This window comes from Coregonus lavaretus (genome assembly GCF_964263955.1).
Source record: "Coregonus lavaretus genome assembly, chromosome: 2".
Taxonomy (NCBI): domain Eukaryota; kingdom Metazoa; phylum Chordata; class Actinopteri; order Salmoniformes; family Salmonidae; genus Coregonus; species Coregonus lavaretus.
The window spans coordinates 46,966,196-46,984,177 of NC_139989.1; the positions used below are offsets into that span (position 1 = coordinate 46,966,196).

At 40.7% G+C, this 17,982-nt stretch overlaps 2 protein-coding genes across 4 annotated transcripts; both read left to right on the forward strand.

Annotated features, from left to right (window-relative positions):
* Positions 1–67: 67 nt before the first annotated feature.
* LOC311149971 (protein KRI1 homolog) lies at positions 68–13,254 on the forward strand. Of its 3 annotated transcripts, none has more exons than XM_084187188.1 (19): positions 68–242; positions 4,917–4,987; positions 5,156–5,261; positions 5,384–5,486; positions 5,581–5,641; positions 5,733–5,782; positions 5,894–5,990; positions 6,096–6,173; positions 6,265–6,371; positions 6,506–6,638; positions 6,732–6,827; positions 6,941–7,111; positions 7,198–7,273; positions 7,366–7,481; positions 7,633–7,795; positions 7,925–8,055; positions 11,492–11,556; positions 11,667–11,762; positions 11,856–13,254. In XM_084187188.1, the coding sequence occupies exons 4-19, from the start codon at positions 5,440–5,442 to the stop codon at positions 12,349–12,351; spliced, it is 1,983 nt and encodes a 660-aa protein (XP_084043314.1). In that variant the 5' UTR covers positions 68–242; positions 4,917–4,987; positions 5,156–5,261; positions 5,384–5,439; the 3' UTR covers positions 12,352–13,254. The 3 variants fall into 3 exon arrangements, with proteins under 3 accessions (XP_084043314.1, XP_084043315.1, XP_084043313.1); XM_084187189.1 differs by having other exon boundaries at positions 68–211; XM_084187187.1 differs by lacking the exon at positions 68–242 and adding an exon at positions 4,393–4,589.
* A 57-nt stretch (positions 13,255–13,311) lies between these two features.
* LOC311150062 (kinetochore protein Spc24-like) lies at positions 13,312–17,982 on the forward strand. The gene is made up of 6 exons (XM_084187326.1): positions 13,312–13,401; positions 13,662–13,845; positions 13,954–14,098; positions 17,238–17,342; positions 17,491–17,567; positions 17,701–17,982. The coding sequence occupies exons 2-6, from the start codon at positions 13,677–13,679 to the stop codon at positions 17,805–17,807; spliced, it is 603 nt and encodes a 200-aa protein (XP_084043452.1). The 5' UTR covers positions 13,312–13,401; positions 13,662–13,676; the 3' UTR covers positions 17,808–17,982.

Below are 17,982 nucleotides of genomic sequence, written 5' to 3' on the forward strand. Positions count from 1 at the left end.
GATGTTTTGTCCATTGTTTACCTATTTCAATTACTCTACATTTTTAGGTGAGCCCTCTTGCATAATGATGACATGATACAGTATGTCATTCTACACATCAGAGAGCTTTGATTAGTAGTTTTGCTTCCAGCGAAATTCTTCATCCCATCTTGATCTATTTTCTTCAGATGAAGACAATCTTCATCTAATTTTTAACTCCAATTTATACCAGGTCAGGTGAGAAAAACTACTGGGCCTATGAGGTAGGCTATTATAAAATAATACATAACTGACAAAGTTTATGTTGCTGTATTTAGCAAGTTGGTCAAAGTGTAGCTGGGTCGATCCACCAATTCGGTGCCTTTTGAGATGTGCAACTTCGTAAAAATAAAACTGTTTGATTTCACCTAATTTTAACATTCTGCCATAAAGAACACGTTCAACTTAATAAAAAACTAGTTTTCCCAACATAAATGGGTTTTTTAAAGCTTATTTCTGTTTGTAAAGTGCTTTCATGTGATTTTGTGTTTTTATGTTTTTTTATGGTTCAATAAAAAAAAAGACTATAGTAAGTCCCTATTAAGTGCGAAATAAAGTATCAGGGTTGACCGTAACAGGGTTGATGATTTCATCTTAAATTAGCCATACATCACCTTGTGACAGGGGAAATGGAAGCTTGTTGTGTGCCACAGGGAGGGGCAATTGAATGCAAGCATCAGAAAAAAATGTACATTGTTAAAACATTTCTAGTTTGTTTATCTATGGGTAACAAGGCTGACATGTTATGCTCAACCCACTCAGTTTTTTCACAAAACACCAGAAAATGGCCAAAAATAGTAGAACCAACTGACTTTCTTTTATGCTATGATTTGACTATTAGATGTTGAATGGTTCTTTAGATCATTTTTTAAAGTAATAGTTTCACCATATTAAAACGAGAGATCAGTTCACGTAATAGGGTTGACCTTCAAATGAGGGACAGTTTTTATTTGTATTTTTTATTAATCACTAATCACATTAAATAAATATTAATCTTCAGAAATGACTTTTTTAAAGCAGCAAAATAACAATTGACAATGATGGTGAAAACTTGGAGAAATGTTGGGATTAAGTGGGTTAAAATCTTCCTGAAAGTCACAGAGGGTGCACGGAGGGACATGTCAAAATACTGAATTTTGTCTTTATTCATATAAAAATCTGATTTATTGAATTCTCCATGTGGTCTATATTAAAGGGTACTTCAATGAATATATCAGGCTTTAAAAATATAATATTGGTGCACAGTTTCTACTTAAAACATAAAAGGGACCAAAAAAGGCACTCATTTCGTGAAACGACCCAGTTATACTGCTGTCCCTTGGCTATCACCTCAGACAAACACCTTCCTCCTCTCTGAATCCCACTGCAGCCACACTCCCTAGAGCCCTCCAATACCTGGTCGACTATTCAAGACATGACCCAGGGAAGGAGGTGGATGAAATTCCAGAAACATTATCTTTATCTCAGGCACTATTGTTTGCTTTTGGTGGGATGTGTTATTATCTGACAGACTCGTTTGACAGTGGTGATAAACTACATAGATTGACAAAGAATGGCAGTGTAAACTTAACTGATGTTTTATTGGGAGGCCCAGGGAAATGAAGACATGACTCCGAGTAGCTAAGTACAAAGAGCAAACAGCAAAGAGAACATGAATAATAATTGATGCCATGTAAGACCAGATACTAGATTGTTGTTTGAAAGGATGTGAGTAAAGCCCAATTCAGAGGTCAAAGCCACAGGAATGTTGAGGTGACAAACAGAATATACTGAGAGAATTAGGACATAATGTATATATGTATGTATATATATATATATATATATATATATATACGTATATATAACCTTTATTTAACAAGGCAAATCAGTTAAGAACACATTCTTATTTACAATGAAGGCTGGTATTAAAAATAAAAATATAGGACAAAACACACATCACGACAAGAGAGACACCACATAAAGAGATACCTAAGACAACAACAACATAGCATGGTGTGGAGACGAAACAGATTCACGGAAGATCGCGGAAGCGGATGATGAAGTGGAATCCGAATACAATGGCGGTAGAATCAAGGAGAATTGGAGTATTGTTCTAAAGAATGGAAAACGGAGCAAAGTAGGGTACATTGATGAGAATGACCCTTCTTATCTAGTAGGCGTACGGTTTGTTAATGAGGAGCAGCTGAGCAGAGTACCAATCTTCAAGAAACCGTTTGAGTTATCCAAACTGGTGGATAGAGTGCTGGGTAAAGTGAAGGATGTGAGGATCACGAGAGGCGGGCTTGTTTAGATTTTTTGTGATTTTGCGGATCAGAAGGAACGTGCGTTGTGTCTTAATCGATTTGATACATTTGAAGTGTTGTGTGTGTCGCTTCGGAACAGGGCACCCCTTAGGGTTATATCTGGCGTTTCGTGGGAAGTTGATTTGGAAGAGATGAAAAATATTCCTGGAGTAATTGAAGCACGTCGGATGAATCGAGTGGTGAATGGGGAAAAAGTGGAGGGTTTATCTGTTCTTTTGTTTTTTGAAATGGAGTCTCTCCCTAATGAAGTGCGGTTAGGGTATATTAACTACAGAGTTAGAGCATTCATCCCAAGAACAATGCAGTGTGAACATTGTAAAGCTTTTGGTCATGTAGAAAGTGTTTGCAGAAGGGAGAAGCCGAGAAGTACAAGGTGGGGAAAATATCATAAATGTATTATGTGTTATAAAAGTGAAGAAAATGTGACATGTAATTGCGGTGGGAATCATGAAGCCACGTCTTCTGAATGCACGACAAGGGTAAAAGAGAATGAGGTGGCCAAAGTCAGGGTTGTACAGAGCATTTCATATGGGGAAGCTGTGAAAAGGGTTGAGGGTTTTGAATGTTGCACCAGTACAGTCCATGGGAGTGGAAAGGCCTTCACTGCAGGCTGCAGGGGTTCTCTTACATCAAGAGGATCCTGACATTTTAAAGGTTGAAAAGGTGGACTTTGTGGCCTTTATAGCAATGGTGATAAATGGCACTGCCAAGGTGGAGAAAAGATCTAGGAAGATTTAAATCATTGTGATTGCGGAGGAGCGGTTCCTGGGGCTGAAAGATTTCACAGCAAAGGAGTTACATGGAATATTAGCAAAATACATACCACCTTCTCAGGTCCTAGAGCCTGAGAAGGGAGATATGGAGAACTAAAAGAAGGAAGAAGTGGGAGTTTTGTTTGTTTTGGCAATGTACTATTTTTATTAGGGTGGATTGTTAGAATCACTTACGTATGGATTTATTTTTATTTTATTTTTGGTTTCAAACTGTCCAGTTAATGGCGGCAATACACCTTTTGGATGTAGTCTTCCATAAAACCCACAGAAGAAGAACAACAACAACAACAACAAGAACAATACAGCATGGTAGCAACACCACATGACAACAACATGGCAGCTGCACAAAACATGGTACAAACATTATTGGGCACAGACAACATTTTAGATTTTAGATTTTTTTTTTGTCATTTAGCAGACGCTCTTATCCAGAGCGACTTACAGTTAGTGAGTGCATACATTTTTCATACTACAGCACAAAGGCAAGAAGGTAGAGACAACAATACATCACGCGAAGCAGCCACAGCTGTCAGTAAGAGTGCCCATGATTGAGTCTTTGAAAGAAGAGATGGAGATAAAACTGTCTATTTTGACTGTTTTTTGCAGCTCGTTCCAGTCGCTAGAACATTATATTGATGTAGTATAAATAATGAATAGTTGTCTCGATAATTCCAATTGAAAACAGGGTGAGTAAACTGGTGTCTTTGACCTGTTCTTTCTGAGTCAGATAACTGGAATAATTAATTAATGTTTTTACCATACATTCATCAGTATTGTGTAAATCATTCTCCCAGTTGACATTATCTCCTGTACTTTCACTGTCTGGGCACCTTATGATCTTTTAAAAACCATAGGGATGGAGCAGCATGGTGCATATGGGCCTATACATATTGACATTTTGTGTTAGAGCGCCCCCAGCTGTGCTACTGAGTCACATTCCAAAAACATCATTGTGATGGGCTACTACACCATACTACACACACAGACAACACAAAAACATTAGATGTTTACAGAGTAGATTACCATTGTATATGACACACATTGCTACTATGTTGGAGATTATTACTCAACATAAATTATACTAATATTCATACTAACACAAAAGGCAAGGCCATCAATGCTCTCAAACTAGGACCCTTAATTTGAATTGGCAATATAGTTATAAGAAATATTTGCAAATCAATATTTTGTATATATACAAAAATTCATTTTATATTGGCAACAAATGTATTTGCTAATAACATTTACATATTTTCTAAACCTATGATTGGTTGATCCTCGTTTGGAACTCTGACCCTCTTCTCAGGAAACCACGTGGTAGTTCTATACATGCGCTGTGGATATTCGCATCATGAACACATTTCCCTGAATTTATTTTTCCGATAAATATTATCCAGTTCACAAGTAATCATGTCAGGCATATCGGATTTCAAGATTAATTCTAAATTTGCAGAGAAATATGAGAAATATAGGCAAAAAGAAGAGTTACAAAGGCGTAAGTGTAACTTCCCAAGCATGTTAGCTAGCAAGCTAGATGGCTAGCTAGCCAGCCGTTTAGCCCATGTTAGCTAAAGTTATCCTTCTTTTCAACTAGCTTGCTAACTTTTGATCCCATTCTCACTTGAAAGTAATCTTATTCTGTAACTTATTTAATTTAACTTCTGAACGTATAATTAGATAACTTAGCCACCGCTACATGTTTGGTTATAACCTGGTCGCTAGCATGTTCAGCTAGCTAGCAATCTAGTTCTGTCTTGTTTTCCTGGGGGAATGCTTGCATTACATTGAATGGCTTGTCATGTTCAACATTGATTTATTTCAGTGAAAGACAAATATAGCGACCAAGCTGACGAGAGTGAGTCTGGTTCAGAGTCCGATGATGATAGCGAGGTGGTAAGTACTATTACTGTAGCTAATTAGCCTAGCTATAAAATGTAAAGTTCACAATGTCAACACTACCGTGGTGTTCTGTTTATGGTTTGTCGGTGTTTTTGGCCCTACCTTTGTGTCCTTGACCTGTATATTTGTAATTCCAATGCAGGCTAATGTGTGTCTTCTTAGGAACTTGACCCCAAAGTTGAAAGGGACTTCTACAGAACATTGTCTCTGCTGAAGAAGAAAGATCCTAAGATCTATCAGACTGATGCAAAGTTCTACACAGTGGAAGGTATGTCATCAGTCAGCGGTTCTTGTTGTTGCTGCAACTGATTATGGTATGACACTTTGATTCTGTGTTGCTTGTTTGTTTAAGAGGTGTCTTTCATGTCTCAACTTTTCTTTCTTAATCAGATGCATCCATTGGTGATGATGCCCAGTCTTCAACATCAAAGAAAACGGAGAAACCGATGTATCTGAAAGATTATGAGCGAAAAGTTATCTTGGAAAGGGGAGGGTGAGTGAGCTGCAGTTTTCCTACTATGCATATCTTTCTTTGTGTCTCATTTTTGGGCAAATGGTTTGATAATAACAATTTGTCTAATTCCCAGTAAATATGAGGATGAGGAGGATGAGGAGAGTGATGATGAAGAGGCTGCAAAGAGGAGAGAGGTATGTTATGATACATTGTATGTAATGATACATTTACATGGAGGTATGTAATGAGAAGTCATTTATTGTTTGCCTTTGATTTTTTTGACAGAGAGCTGCATCTCCAAGTTACATCCAGGAGCAGAGAGAATTGAAAGAGAGGTAAGGGTTCAGTTCTCTCAATCACTGTGCCCTTAGTCCTAAAAAACAACTTATTCATTTGTGTTGTTTATACCTGTCTTTGTAACATAAACACTGTCATGCTTCCTCCAGCTTCCGTAAGTTCATACAGGACAGTGATGAGGAGGGCATTGAAGCGGAGAACGACTTTCAGCTGCTGAAGAGGAGGACCAAAACACAGGAAGAGAAGGTCAGCGTGGGAACCGGTGCCCGACTTTGTCTTATCTTACAGTATAAAGCACCGCAGAGATAAATGTTCTATTCCTCTAACCTGTTATATCTTTCTACCCAACAGGATAAAGAGGAAGAGGATTATGTGGACTGGCTGAAAGGCCAGGCAGAGCTGGAGGGCCCAGAAGAGGTGCAGGACATGGTGAGTGATGGAGAGACTGTTGGATTAGAGGGCTAGAGAGAGATATGTAATGACTTGCTGTGACTGAAGTATGTGCTGTGTGTTGAGACAGAAATACCTGAGGGACTATTGGAACGACCCAGAGCTGGATGAGAAGGAGTGTTTCCTTAGGGACTTTGTCCTGAATAAGGGCTACATGGAGAAAGATGACGAGGACAGGTGACAGTTATTTACACAAGTTATTTTATGTCTATAAATTTTTTTGTTTTGCTCATGAATGCTTTCAATTGTAATCATAGAGCAGTGCTCAGCACCACTCTGACTGTGTACTAATCTGGCATGGCTGTGTGCAGGATCCCCAGCTATGACGAGGTGGTGAATGATGACGTGGAGGACTCAGAAGAGGATGGGGAGTCGTTCTTGGAGCGCCAGGAGGACTTTGAAAGACACTACAACTTCCGCTTTGAGGAGCCTGATGCCCAGAAGGTGGACTTTCCCGTCTGTCTACACACACACACGTCTGTTTGTGTGGTGTAGTGTATGTACCCTGGTCTCATAGTCTCTTATTGTTACTTACAGATCAAGACTTACCCCCGTACCATTGCCACATCTGTCCGCTCCAAAGACGAGCGCAGGAAGCTCAAAAGGGAGGAAGTGAAGGATAGGAAGAAAAAGGTCAGACTCACTTTACTCTCCATCTTTTAGTTCATCTTATCCATCACTCCATCCCTTCCTCATTTCCCCCACTCTCCCAACTAACCCACCTGTCACTCTTCTGGCCCCTGCAGGAGAAGGAGCAGAAGCATGAGCAGCTGAAGCAGCTGAAGAACCTGAAGCGTAATGAGATTATGGAGAAGCTGCGGCGGCTGCAGGAGCTGACAGGCAATGAGCAGCTGGCCTTCAGTCAGGTGGACCTGGAGGGAGACTTTGACCCCCAGCAGCATGACCAGCTCATGCAGGTGACTACTCGCACAGCTCAAGAAAATAAACAGATTCTAAATAAAAAGACACTCATCTTATTCTCCCTGTATTTATCTTTTTTCAGAAATTCTTTGGTGATGAATATTATGGAGAGGAAGAGGGGGAGAAGCCCCAGTTTGAAGTTGAAGAGCTGGAGGGTGGTAAGTCACTCGTTGCTGACTTTATTCTCTCGTAGAATCGAATACCTTAGAATCAGTGGCATTGTAATAAGGGAGCTTTCTCTGTCCTGCAGAACACTGGAACTGGGACACATGGACAGGAGAGGGTGGAGATGAGGAATATGGTGGTGAGGAGGAGCATGAAGGAGAAGAGTATGACCAGCCAAACTGTGAAGATCCAGATTTTATTGTGAGTTCCTCTAACATGATCATCACTTCAGCATTGACCCAGCACAGACCTTCAAAAACGAGTTTAGGGGAGGCTAGTCAGAAATAAAGGTCTTGTTGATGTTGGAGATAGTCAGGCTGTGACTCACTCATCTGAACTCTCACTTGACCAGATGGATGCGGACTATGATCCCAGTCAGCCAAGCACCTCCAAGAAGCAGAAGAAAAAGGAGAAGAGGAAGATGAAGAAGGAGGATGCCCCGCTGATGGGAAAGAAGAGAAAGAAGTCTCATTTTGCTGAGGTCATCACCCAAAACAAGCCTGTGTTTGACCCCCGTGAGTCTCAGGAGGTTCAGCACCATGAACCTTGGATTATTTTCCTTACCCTTTTAGATTCTGTTCGATATAGTATACAGATATTGAGACTGAATGCTCTTTCATGCATCCATCCTTTGTGTGTTTCAGAGGAGAAGTCCTTTGAGCAGTACCTGGACGAATACTATAAGCTGGACTATGAGGACATCATAGATGACATCCCCTGCAGGTTTCGCTACAGGCAAGTCCTGGCCAATGACTTTGGCCTGTCCACTGACGAGGTGAGACTGGGAGCTCTAGTTCGTACTAGGTTGTCTCAGGGTTGGGGTCAATTCAGGAAGTACACTAAAATTCAAAATTTTTTCCATCCTTTTTCAATGAGGAAAATGTTGAATTTGAATTGGAGTTTGGTAAATTTTTTTAGTTGACTGGAATTGAAATAGAATTGACCACAACCCTGGGTTGTGTTATACAGTGCCTTGCAAAAGTATTCATCCCCCTTGGCGTTTTCCCTATTTTGTTGCATTACAACCTGTAATTGAAATTGATTTTTATTTGGATTTCATGTAATGGACATAATTTGTAAGTCGCTCTGGATAAGAGCGTCTGCTAAATGACTTAAATGTAAATACACAAAATAGTCCAAATTGGTGAAGCGAAATGAAAAAAAGAACTTGTTTCAAAAAATTCAAATAAATAAATAATGGAAAAGTGGTGCGTGCATATACAGTGGGGAAAAAAAGTATTTAGTCAGCCACCAATTGTTCTCCCACTTAAAAAGATGAGAGGCCTGTAATTTTCATCATAGGTATATGTCAACTATGACAGACAAATTGAGAGAAAAAAAATCCAGAAAATCACATTGTAGGATTTTTAATGAATTTATTTGCAAATTAGGGTGGAAAATAAGTATTTGGTCACCTACAAACAAGCATGATTTCTGGCTCTCACAGACCTGTAACTTCTTCTTTAAGAGGCTCCTCTGTCCTCCACTCATTACCTGTATTAATGGCACCTGTTTGAACTTGTTATCAGTATAAAAGATACCGGTCCACAACCTCAAACAGTCACACTCCAAATCTCCACTATGGCCAAGACCAAAGAGCTGTCAAAGGACACCAGAAACAAAATTGTAGACCTGCACCAGGCTGGGAAGACTGAATCTGCAATAGGTAAGCAGCTTGGTTTGAAGAAATCAACTGTGGGAGCAATTATTAGGAAATGGAAGACATACAAGACCACTGATAATCTCCCTCGATCTGGGGCTCCACGCAAGATCTCACCCCGTGGGGTCAAAATGATCACAAGAACGGTGAGCAAAAATCCCAGAACCACACAGGGGGACCTAGTGAATGACCTGCAGAGAGCTGGGACCAAAGTAACAAAGCCTACCATCAGTAACACACTACGCCGCCAGGGACTCAAATCCTGCAGTGCCAGACGTGTCCCCCTGCTTAAGCCAGTACATGTCCAGGCCCGTCTGAAGTTTGCTAGAGTGCATTTGGATGATCCAGAAGAGGATTGGGAGAATGTCATATGGTCAGATCTCAACCCCATAGGAAATCTTTGGAGGGAGTTGAAAGTCCATGTTGCTCAGCGACAGCCCCAAAACATCACTGCTCTAGAGGAGATCTGCATGGAGGAATGGGCCAAAATACCAGCAACAGTGTGTGAAAACCTTGTGAAGACTTACAGAAAACGTTTGACCTGTGTCATTGCCAACAAAGGGTATATAACAAAGTATTGAGAAACTTTTGTTGTTGACCAAATACTTATTTTCCACCATAATTTGCAAATCAATTCATTAAAAATCCTACAATGTGATCTTCTGGATTTTTTCTTCTCATTTTGTCTGTCATAGTTGACGTGTACCTATGATGAAAATTACAGGCCTCTCTCATCTTTTTAAGTGGGAGAACTTGCACAATTGGTGGCTGACTAAATACTTTTTTTCCCCACTGTATATTCACCCCCTTTGCTATGAAGCCCCTAAATAAGATCTGGTGCAACCAATTACCTTCAGAAGTCACATAATTAGTTAGATTGCACACAGGTGGAATTTATTTAAGTGTCACATGATCTGTCACATGAGCTCAGTGTATATATACACCTGTTCTGAAAGGCCCCAGAGTCTGCAACACCAATAAGCAAGGGGCACCACCAAGCAAGCTTCACCATGAAGACCAAGGAGCTCTCCAAACAGGTCAGGGAAAAAGTTGTGGAGAAGTACAGATCAGGGTTGGGTTATAAAAAAATATCAGAAACTTTGAACATCCCACAGAGCACCATTTTAAATCCATTATAAAAAAATGGAAAGAATATGGCACCACAAGAAACCTGCCAAGAGAGGGCCACCCACCAAAACTCACGGACCAGGCAAGGAGGGCATTAATCAGAGAGGCAACAAAGAGACCAAAGATAACCCTGAAGGCTGCAAAGATTGGAGTATCTGTCCATAGGACCACTTTTAAGCCGTACACTCCACAGAGCTGGGCTTTACGGAAGAGTGGCCAGAAAAAAGCCATTGCTTAAAGAAAAAAATAAGCAAACACGTTTGGTGTTCGCCAAAAGGCATGTGGGAGACTCCCCAAACATATGGAAGAAGGTACTCTGGTCAGATGAGACCAAAATTGAGCTTTTTGGCCATCAAGGAAAATGTCTGGCGCAAACCCAACACCTCATCGCCCCAAGAAAATATTAAAAATTAAACACCATCCCCACAGTGAAGCATGGTGGTGGCAGCATCATGCTGTGGGGATGTTTTTCATCGGCAGGGACTGGGAAACTGGTCAGAATTGAAGGAATGATGGATGGTGCTAAATACAGGGAAATGATTGAGGGGAAACCTGTTTCGGTCTTCCAGAGATTTGAGACTGGGATGGAGTTTCACCTTCCAGCAGGACGACGACCCTAAGCATACTGCTAAAGCAACACTCAAGTGGTTTAAGGGGAAACATTTAAATGTCTTGGAATGGCCTAGTCAAAGCCCATACCTCAATCCAATTGAGAATCTGTGGTATGACTTAAAGATTGCTGTACACCAGCGGAACCTATCCAACTTGAAGGAGCTGGAGCAGTTTTGCCTTGAAGAATTGTCAGAAATCCCAGTGGCTAGATGTGCCAAGCTTATAGAGACGTACCCCAAGAGATTGCAGCTGTAATTGCTGCAAAAGGTGGCTCGAGTATTGACTTTGGAGGGGTGAATAGCTATGCACGCTCAAGTTTACCGTTTTTTTTGTCTTATTTCTTGTTTGTTACACAATAAAAAATATTTTGCATCTTCAAAGTGGTAGGCATGTTGTGTAAATCAAATGATACAAACCCCCAAAAAATCCATTTTAATTCCAGGTTGTAAGGCATCAAAATAGGAAAAATGCCAAGGGGGTGAATACTTTCGCAAGACACTGTACAAGTTGTACTGTACAGACCAAGAGTCCTGCACTGATGACCTGAGATGTGACTGACCTGGTATTGTCACCCTCCGGGGATGGCTCTGACCAGGGAATGACTCAGTTAATCTTCTCTCTGAGCAGATGAGCATGAGGAGACAGAACGCTAGAAAGGGCAATGATTGTATGCACTGAGTTATCAACTTGCATGGAGCCTTATCTGCACAAATTAGGTTTGAAGTAATTTCTGTGGATTTAGCGTCTTTGTTTAAAGTGGCTGTATGAATATGTTACTATTACAGAAAGTAACTTGTGCCTCCCTCCTTAGATCCTGGGAGCAGATGAGAAAGAGCTGAACCGCTGGGCCTCGCTAAAGAAGACCTGCATGTTCAGGTGCTGAACCTGGTCTCAAAACAGTAGGCCTTTTACTAATCAGCTACCTATGGGGGAAAATGGCCTTTCAGATTAGTCCTTTTCTATTTTTTTCTTCATCTCTTTTTCAGGTCTGACAAGGAGGAGATGAGTGATTTGCAGAACTACAAAATCAAATCACGAAATGTGAACAAAAAGAAAGAAGTCTTGAACTCTTTCTATGCTGAGTGAGTATTCTACCATATGCAGATTATGTTCTCCAATAAATCTGAAAACTGAATCATCATAACTGACCAATTTGTGCTAATCTTTTCTTGCAGGAAGGACAAAGAACAAGCAGAGGGCAAGACCAAAGTGGGTAAGAAGAGAAGAGACAGGATGAAGAATGCAGAGAAGGATGACAAGGATCTGGAGGATGATGAGGCTGGACCCAGTCTGGAAAGCTCTACATTGGACTCTGCTGAGGGGACGGTAGTCCAGGTACTGAGAGAGGCAGGAGACCAGGCAGAGGAAGAGGAGTTCCTGGTACCCAAATCCAAGAAGATTAAACTGGAGGAGGAAACCGTTGCTACCACTCAGGAGACTGCCAACACAAGGACTGAAAGGCCAAAATTGCCCAAGAAGAAACACAGGCACCCAGGAAGCCGCCTCATGTCGGGGAAGGGGCCCTTCAGGGTGAAAATGGGTGGGCGAGAGTTCAGCGGGCAGAGACTTAAGGCCTATGGACTGAATCCCAAGAGGCTGCACTTCAGGCAGCTTGGCAGGCAGAAACGAAAAGCTCAAGAGAAGACTGAGAAGCAAGGGAGCAAGGAGTGAGGGAGAGAACGGCACCATTATGATTTATTTCCCCTTATATTTTTGTGGTTTGTGGAGAACGGTTGGTAAAGTGACAAATTGCACAATATAAATGGACCAGAGAACAGTATGGTTCTTAATAAATCAAAATTGAATGAGCTTACAATAGCATTGGCACTGATAGTTGCCAGTTTCTGCTATTTTTCTGAGCGCCCCTCCAGGTGAACTGCTTTCAATTGTGTATTTTATTCCTGGAAACTATCAGATCAGCTTGAACAACTCTTGGAACAATTGTTATTTACTTGACTGTATTTCGCAAACTGCAACACAATTGTAGTACATTTTGTGTACTCCGATTATTTGTTGTTTTTGGTCTCTGACCTGTTCTTGAGGAAAAAATGGTTCCCTAAAATGCACACATTTTGTCCAGAAATAACCTCTTCGGACTGAAAGGGGATTAGGCTACCTATTTCACCACACAACCGAAGTTCCATCAAAGAGAGTATGTATACTGTAAGTCATTGGTTCCCAACCAGGGGTACTAGGACCCATATGGGTACTTGGCCTATCCACAGGGGGTACTTGAGAAGAAAAGACCATAGGCCTACTGCTAAAATGCACATGAGGGGGTACTCCGGGCAGAGCAAAATTCAGTTGTTGGTACAGTAACCGAAAAAGTTTGGGAACCACTGCAGTGTACGTGGTTCGTGTAATGAAAATGAAACTCCGTGGGTCCATCAGGTTCCATGGTTTAAAATAAATATTCCACTCATGACATTGGCGCCCCCATGTGGATATAGCCAATCAGAACGCTGGATATTTGTGGCGTTTTCTATTAAGTTGATATTTTCAATTGTAGGCGTCTACTTAATATATGTTATATTGTTTATGTGAATAAATACTTTACATTTCTCCTGTAATTAAGGTTTTTGTTTGGAAACAAAAATTCCATCAGGCACATTCTCTGGCACCTCATGAAAGCGCGCGCGTTCGCTGTACAACTTTGAATTACGAAAACGAGTGAAGTGAACCAAAACTCGCAGTTGAACTGTTTACATTCGGCAAAGCACGGTAAGTCAGTGCTCGTTATTGTACAACTTTCTAAACGTATATAATTAAGATGTTCGTGACAGTCGTTGTTAGAGGGTCTGGACATTAAAGTTGACTGCTAATGTTTTCAAGCAAGAGCGTCTGCAGCTAACGTTAGCTAGACATTGCATTGGATTTTGTTGACCGTAGCCAGCAAACCATTTAAGTGGTGTTGATGCACTAGCCGGTCTACTCTAATGCAGAAATGTATTAAATTACATTTCTACTAACATTTTCCACAGAAAACACGTGTCACCATGTCTCAGAGCAACGGGTTTCAGGACTTTATGGACACGGGAGAGGCGATGGTCCAAATACTGAAAAGCAGCAAAGCTGACGATAAATTGAGAATAGTGAGAGAAAAACAGCAGTGTTTCTTTGAGCAACACTGGGACACGAAGAAAACCATCACACAGATGTTAAACGGTAAGGAAAAATAATCAAATTGTAGATCTTGTCATATGATAACTTACTTTATTTCCATGCTGTCAAGATATTTGTTCCAAGCCTAATCTCTATCGCCATTGTCCTCAGATGTAGTTCAGTGTGAGGACAAGGCAAGCCAGAAGCTGCTGGACATGGAGGAGCAGAAGAGCCAGGCAGAGCGGGAGCTGGACAGCCTGGAGCAGGAGCTGCAGCAGTGTACAGCAAAAAGCCAGGACATGGACTCAGAACTACAGTATCCTTCACCCAGTCATGCTCTGTCTCTACACAGAACAAGTCCTTCATGTACTGCAATTGGTGCTCTCAAAAGCGCACATGAATGCTGTGTTACCCAGATAATACATATAGGGAGCAGTCAACATTCTACCTTGAGGATGTCTGTAGCAGCAGGCTGACCAGGCTGCCATCCATTGTTGAAAGTATTTTGAGTTTTCAGTTTATATGCACACTAGTAATTTAATAATACACTAATTATGGCAGTAGGCAGAGTATGGCAATAGTCATTTTAACACCTTACTCTGCTTATCTTATTCAGCGTAAGGTGAAAATTGAAGTAAGCATTCGCCGATTAACCTGCGAAAGTCTAAGCCGTTGGAGGGGGTTCTAAGCTAACATATGGAATTATTGTAAGATCATTTATCTATTTGATTTAGAATTTTAGGACCCCTTTAGATATCCCCAGAAATAGAAAACAATTATTTGATAAAATATTGAATTTGGCCTTTACTACTATAGCCCATAGAAACGCATTGAATAACACATTCATAAATATAAGAAAGTTCGGGATTTTGTTTTGTTTTATTGGACACATATTTAACCCCTTATTTTTGTTGGCACAAAACTACCTCCATACTTCCCTTCGTTTGTATGGGTTACCTTCAGACGAGCAAAACGGTGAACACCATCGTGAGTGTCTCCCCTTTCCATAGTGGGGTCATATTAGTTTGTTTGATTGAGACGCAGCCCATGCTTAAATTGACTGGTTTTGATGGGGATTTTTTTATTATGTTACTTAGCTTGACACACAGATGCATCAATAAACTCTTATTAAAACACCTGGTTTCATGAGAAATCTTTCGAATTATAAGGACATTTAAACAGGCGATCCACAGGTGTATTTTATTTGCGCATGTCCCAGCAGAGCAAGCCTCCTTTATGCATGAGTTAAGTAAGTTCGGAAAAACTGAAAGTATGCATCTTAGAAATAGTTTTCATAAGCAAACTTTATTTCTCAGCTCAGAATCAAATACGTTGCCTAAAAAGCGTTGCCCAAATACGTTGCCCAAAAAGCCAGGACATGGACTCAGAACTACAGTATCCTTCACCCAGTCATGCTCTGTCTCTACACAGAACAAGTCCTTCATGTACTGCAATTGGTGCTCTCAAAAGCGCACATGAATGCTGTGTTACCCAGATAATACATATAGGGAGCAGTCAACATTCTACCTTGAGGATGTCTGTAGCAGCAGGCTGACCAGGCTGCCATCCATTGTTGAAAGTATTTTGAGTTTTCAGTTTATATGCACACTAGTAATTTAATAATACACTAATTATGGCAGTAGGCAGAGTATGGCAATAGTCATTTTAACACCTTACTCTGCTTATCTTATTCAGCGTAAGGTGAAAATTGAAGTAAGCATTCGCCGATTAACCTGCGAAAGTCTAAGCCGTTGGAGGGGGTTCTAAGCTAACATATGGAATTATTGTAAGATCATTTATCTATTTGATTTAGAATTTTAGGACCCCTTTAGATATCCCCAGAAATAGAAAACAATTATTTGATAAAATATTGAATTTGGCCTTTACTACTATAGCCCATAGAAACGCATTGAATAACACATTCATAAATATAAGAAAGTTCAGGATTTTGTTTTGTTTTATTGGACACATATTTAACCCCTTATTTTTGTTGGCACAAAACTACCTCCATACTTCCATTCGTTTGTATGGGTTACCTTCAGACGAGCAAAACGGTGAACACCATCGTGAGTGTCTCCCCTTTCCATAGAGGGGTCATATTAGTTTGTTTGATTGAGACGCAGCCCATGCTTAAATTGACGGGTTTTGATGGGGATTTTTTTATTATGTTACTTAGCTTGACACACAGATGCATCAATAAACTCTTATTAAAACACCTGGTTTCATGAGAAATCTTTCGAATTATAAGGACATTTAAACAGGCGATCCACAGGTGTATTTTATTTGCGCATGTCCCAGCAGAGCAAGCCTCCTTTATGCATGAGTTAAGTAAGTTCGGAAAAACTGAAAGTATGCATCTTAGAAATAGTTTTCACAAGCAAACTTTATTTCTCAGCTCAGAATCAAATACGTTGCCCAAAAATAAGGTAGTCGCTATGGTAGAACGTTTATTTTGAAATGCGATTTTCTGCATTTATCAAAGTACCATCAGGTAGCCTGTGTAGATGTGTCCATGTAAACAGGATTATTATGGAAATCGTTCTTCTTGCAAAGCATGTAAACATTTAAATTGAACTATTATATTAATTGAACAATAATCATTATTGTGTGCCTGTAACTGTAGTGACTATCTGAGAAGAGATGTTGACTGATTGATTTGATTTATGTCAGTCATATGCTGTTGTTGATTGTATAAAACAACACTATTTTAGGAGGCTAGGATTTCTGTGGGAGATTCTCAATTGGGGAAAAGTCTGTCCTCTCCTTGACGACTCCGTCCTCCTCTCCTCCGTGACCCGGAAACCAATAAGTGGTCGAGTCAGTGGTCTAGGAGAGTGTCAATTTGTTGTTAGGCGAACGGGGGAGTATGCTCACCTCCTCGATTACCTACTTCGCCAGAGGATGCACAAGAGTATCATCCCTGTTACTAGCGCGGAAGGGTGTTAAAATCTGCCACAACCCCTTTGAATCAGCTGTTTTCTCGAAAGAGAAATGCATGCATACATTTAAAAATGATACGCTACTTTTATCTATGGAATGTCTTGTACAACTAGCTAAATGTGTTTTTATCACGTTATACTTATTTTGGAATTCCACCCCTGTAAACATAATTTGCCTGATTAAGTACGAGTGGACAAGGAGTCAACTGGTCCTGTGTGGCTCAGTTGGTAGAGCATGGCGCTTGCAACGCCAGGGTTTTGGGTTTGATTCCCACGGGGGACCAGTATGGAAAAAAAGTATACACTCACTATTGTAAGTCGCTCTGGACTAAAGCGTCTGCTAACTGACTAAAATGTAAATTTAATACAAGCACATTTGTTTCCACGTTTCCTCGCCTCCGCTCCTCGATTACCTTTCACCTTTTTTTAAATCAGGTAAGGAGAGGATGGCGTTGAGGAGTCGAGCGCATCTAGTTGAGATTCTCCCCATGTTGGTTTCCTTGACCTGTTCCTCAGGTTCCTGCAGAGGGAGCTGGAGAATCTGCGTGACTCAGAGCAGGAGCTGCAGACCCTGCAGCAGGAGGTTGATGATGACACCACTGAGGTCATCCCATCAGCCATGTGAGTGGGACTAACAGTCATACTGAAATAATCACTCCAACACAACACCACACAAGAGCCCACCACACTAAACCCTGATAATCGGTGAGCATTGATCTCACATCATGAACAGCATGGTGCAACTTGACATAAACTGTTCATTCTGCAGATACGTGGCCCAGTTGTACCACAAGGTGACCAAGATCAAGTGGGAGTATGACACGGAGCCACACATTCTGAGAGGAGGTATTTGTCACTGCATATCTTTTTCCAACACCCTTTGACAACAGTCACAAATGTGGAATTCTTGTTTAATGGCTGGTTGATGTGGGTTTTGGTTGTGTTAACTAATGTTTGACTGTACTTTAAACCTTTGCAGTGCACTATGGCGCTGACCTGGCCACACCCATCAACATAGACACCTCTGTGCGGTCTCGGTGTTCAGTCAGTGATGAGCTGTGGAACTTTGTCAACACTGAATGGTAGAAGAGATCAAAGGAAAGTTGCCACAACTGTCCAGTAGTTGTTTGTCCTGTAGTTGGATTGTCTGTTGTATTTATGTGTTGTAATACATTTGTTTTATACTAAGATTGTATTCCTATTGTTGGTATTGACTTGCATGACATTTTGTTATAATTAATAAAGCAGTTTTCCTAAACAT

What these genes read in the sequence shown, in the direction of transcription:
- LOC311149971 (XM_084187187.1), top strand. Translation starts at nt 4,505, where the DNA reads ATGTCAGGCATATCGGATTTCAAGATTAATTCTAAATTTGCAGAGAAA. An exon ending in GTGAAGATCCAGATTTTATT is followed by an intron (nt 7,482 to 7,632) that starts GTGAGTTCCTCT and finishes TCACTTGACCAG; the next exon opens with ATGGATGCGGACTATGATCC. An exon ending in AAGAAGACCTGCATGTTCAG is followed by an intron (nt 11,557 to 11,666) that starts GTGCTGAACCTG and finishes TCTCTTTTTCAG; the next exon opens with GTCTGACAAGGAGGAGATGA.
- LOC311150062 (XM_084187326.1), top strand. Translation starts at nt 13,677, where the DNA reads ATGTCTCAGAGCAACGGGTTTCAGGACTTTATGGACACGGGAGAGGCG. An exon ending in GACATGGACTCAGAACTACA is followed by an intron (nt 14,099 to 17,237) that starts GTATCCTTCACC and finishes CCTGTTCCTCAG; the next exon opens with GTTCCTGCAGAGGGAGCTGG. An exon ending in GAGGTCATCCCATCAGCCAT is followed by an intron (nt 17,343 to 17,490) that starts GTGAGTGGGACT and finishes TTCATTCTGCAG; the next exon opens with ATACGTGGCCCAGTTGTACC.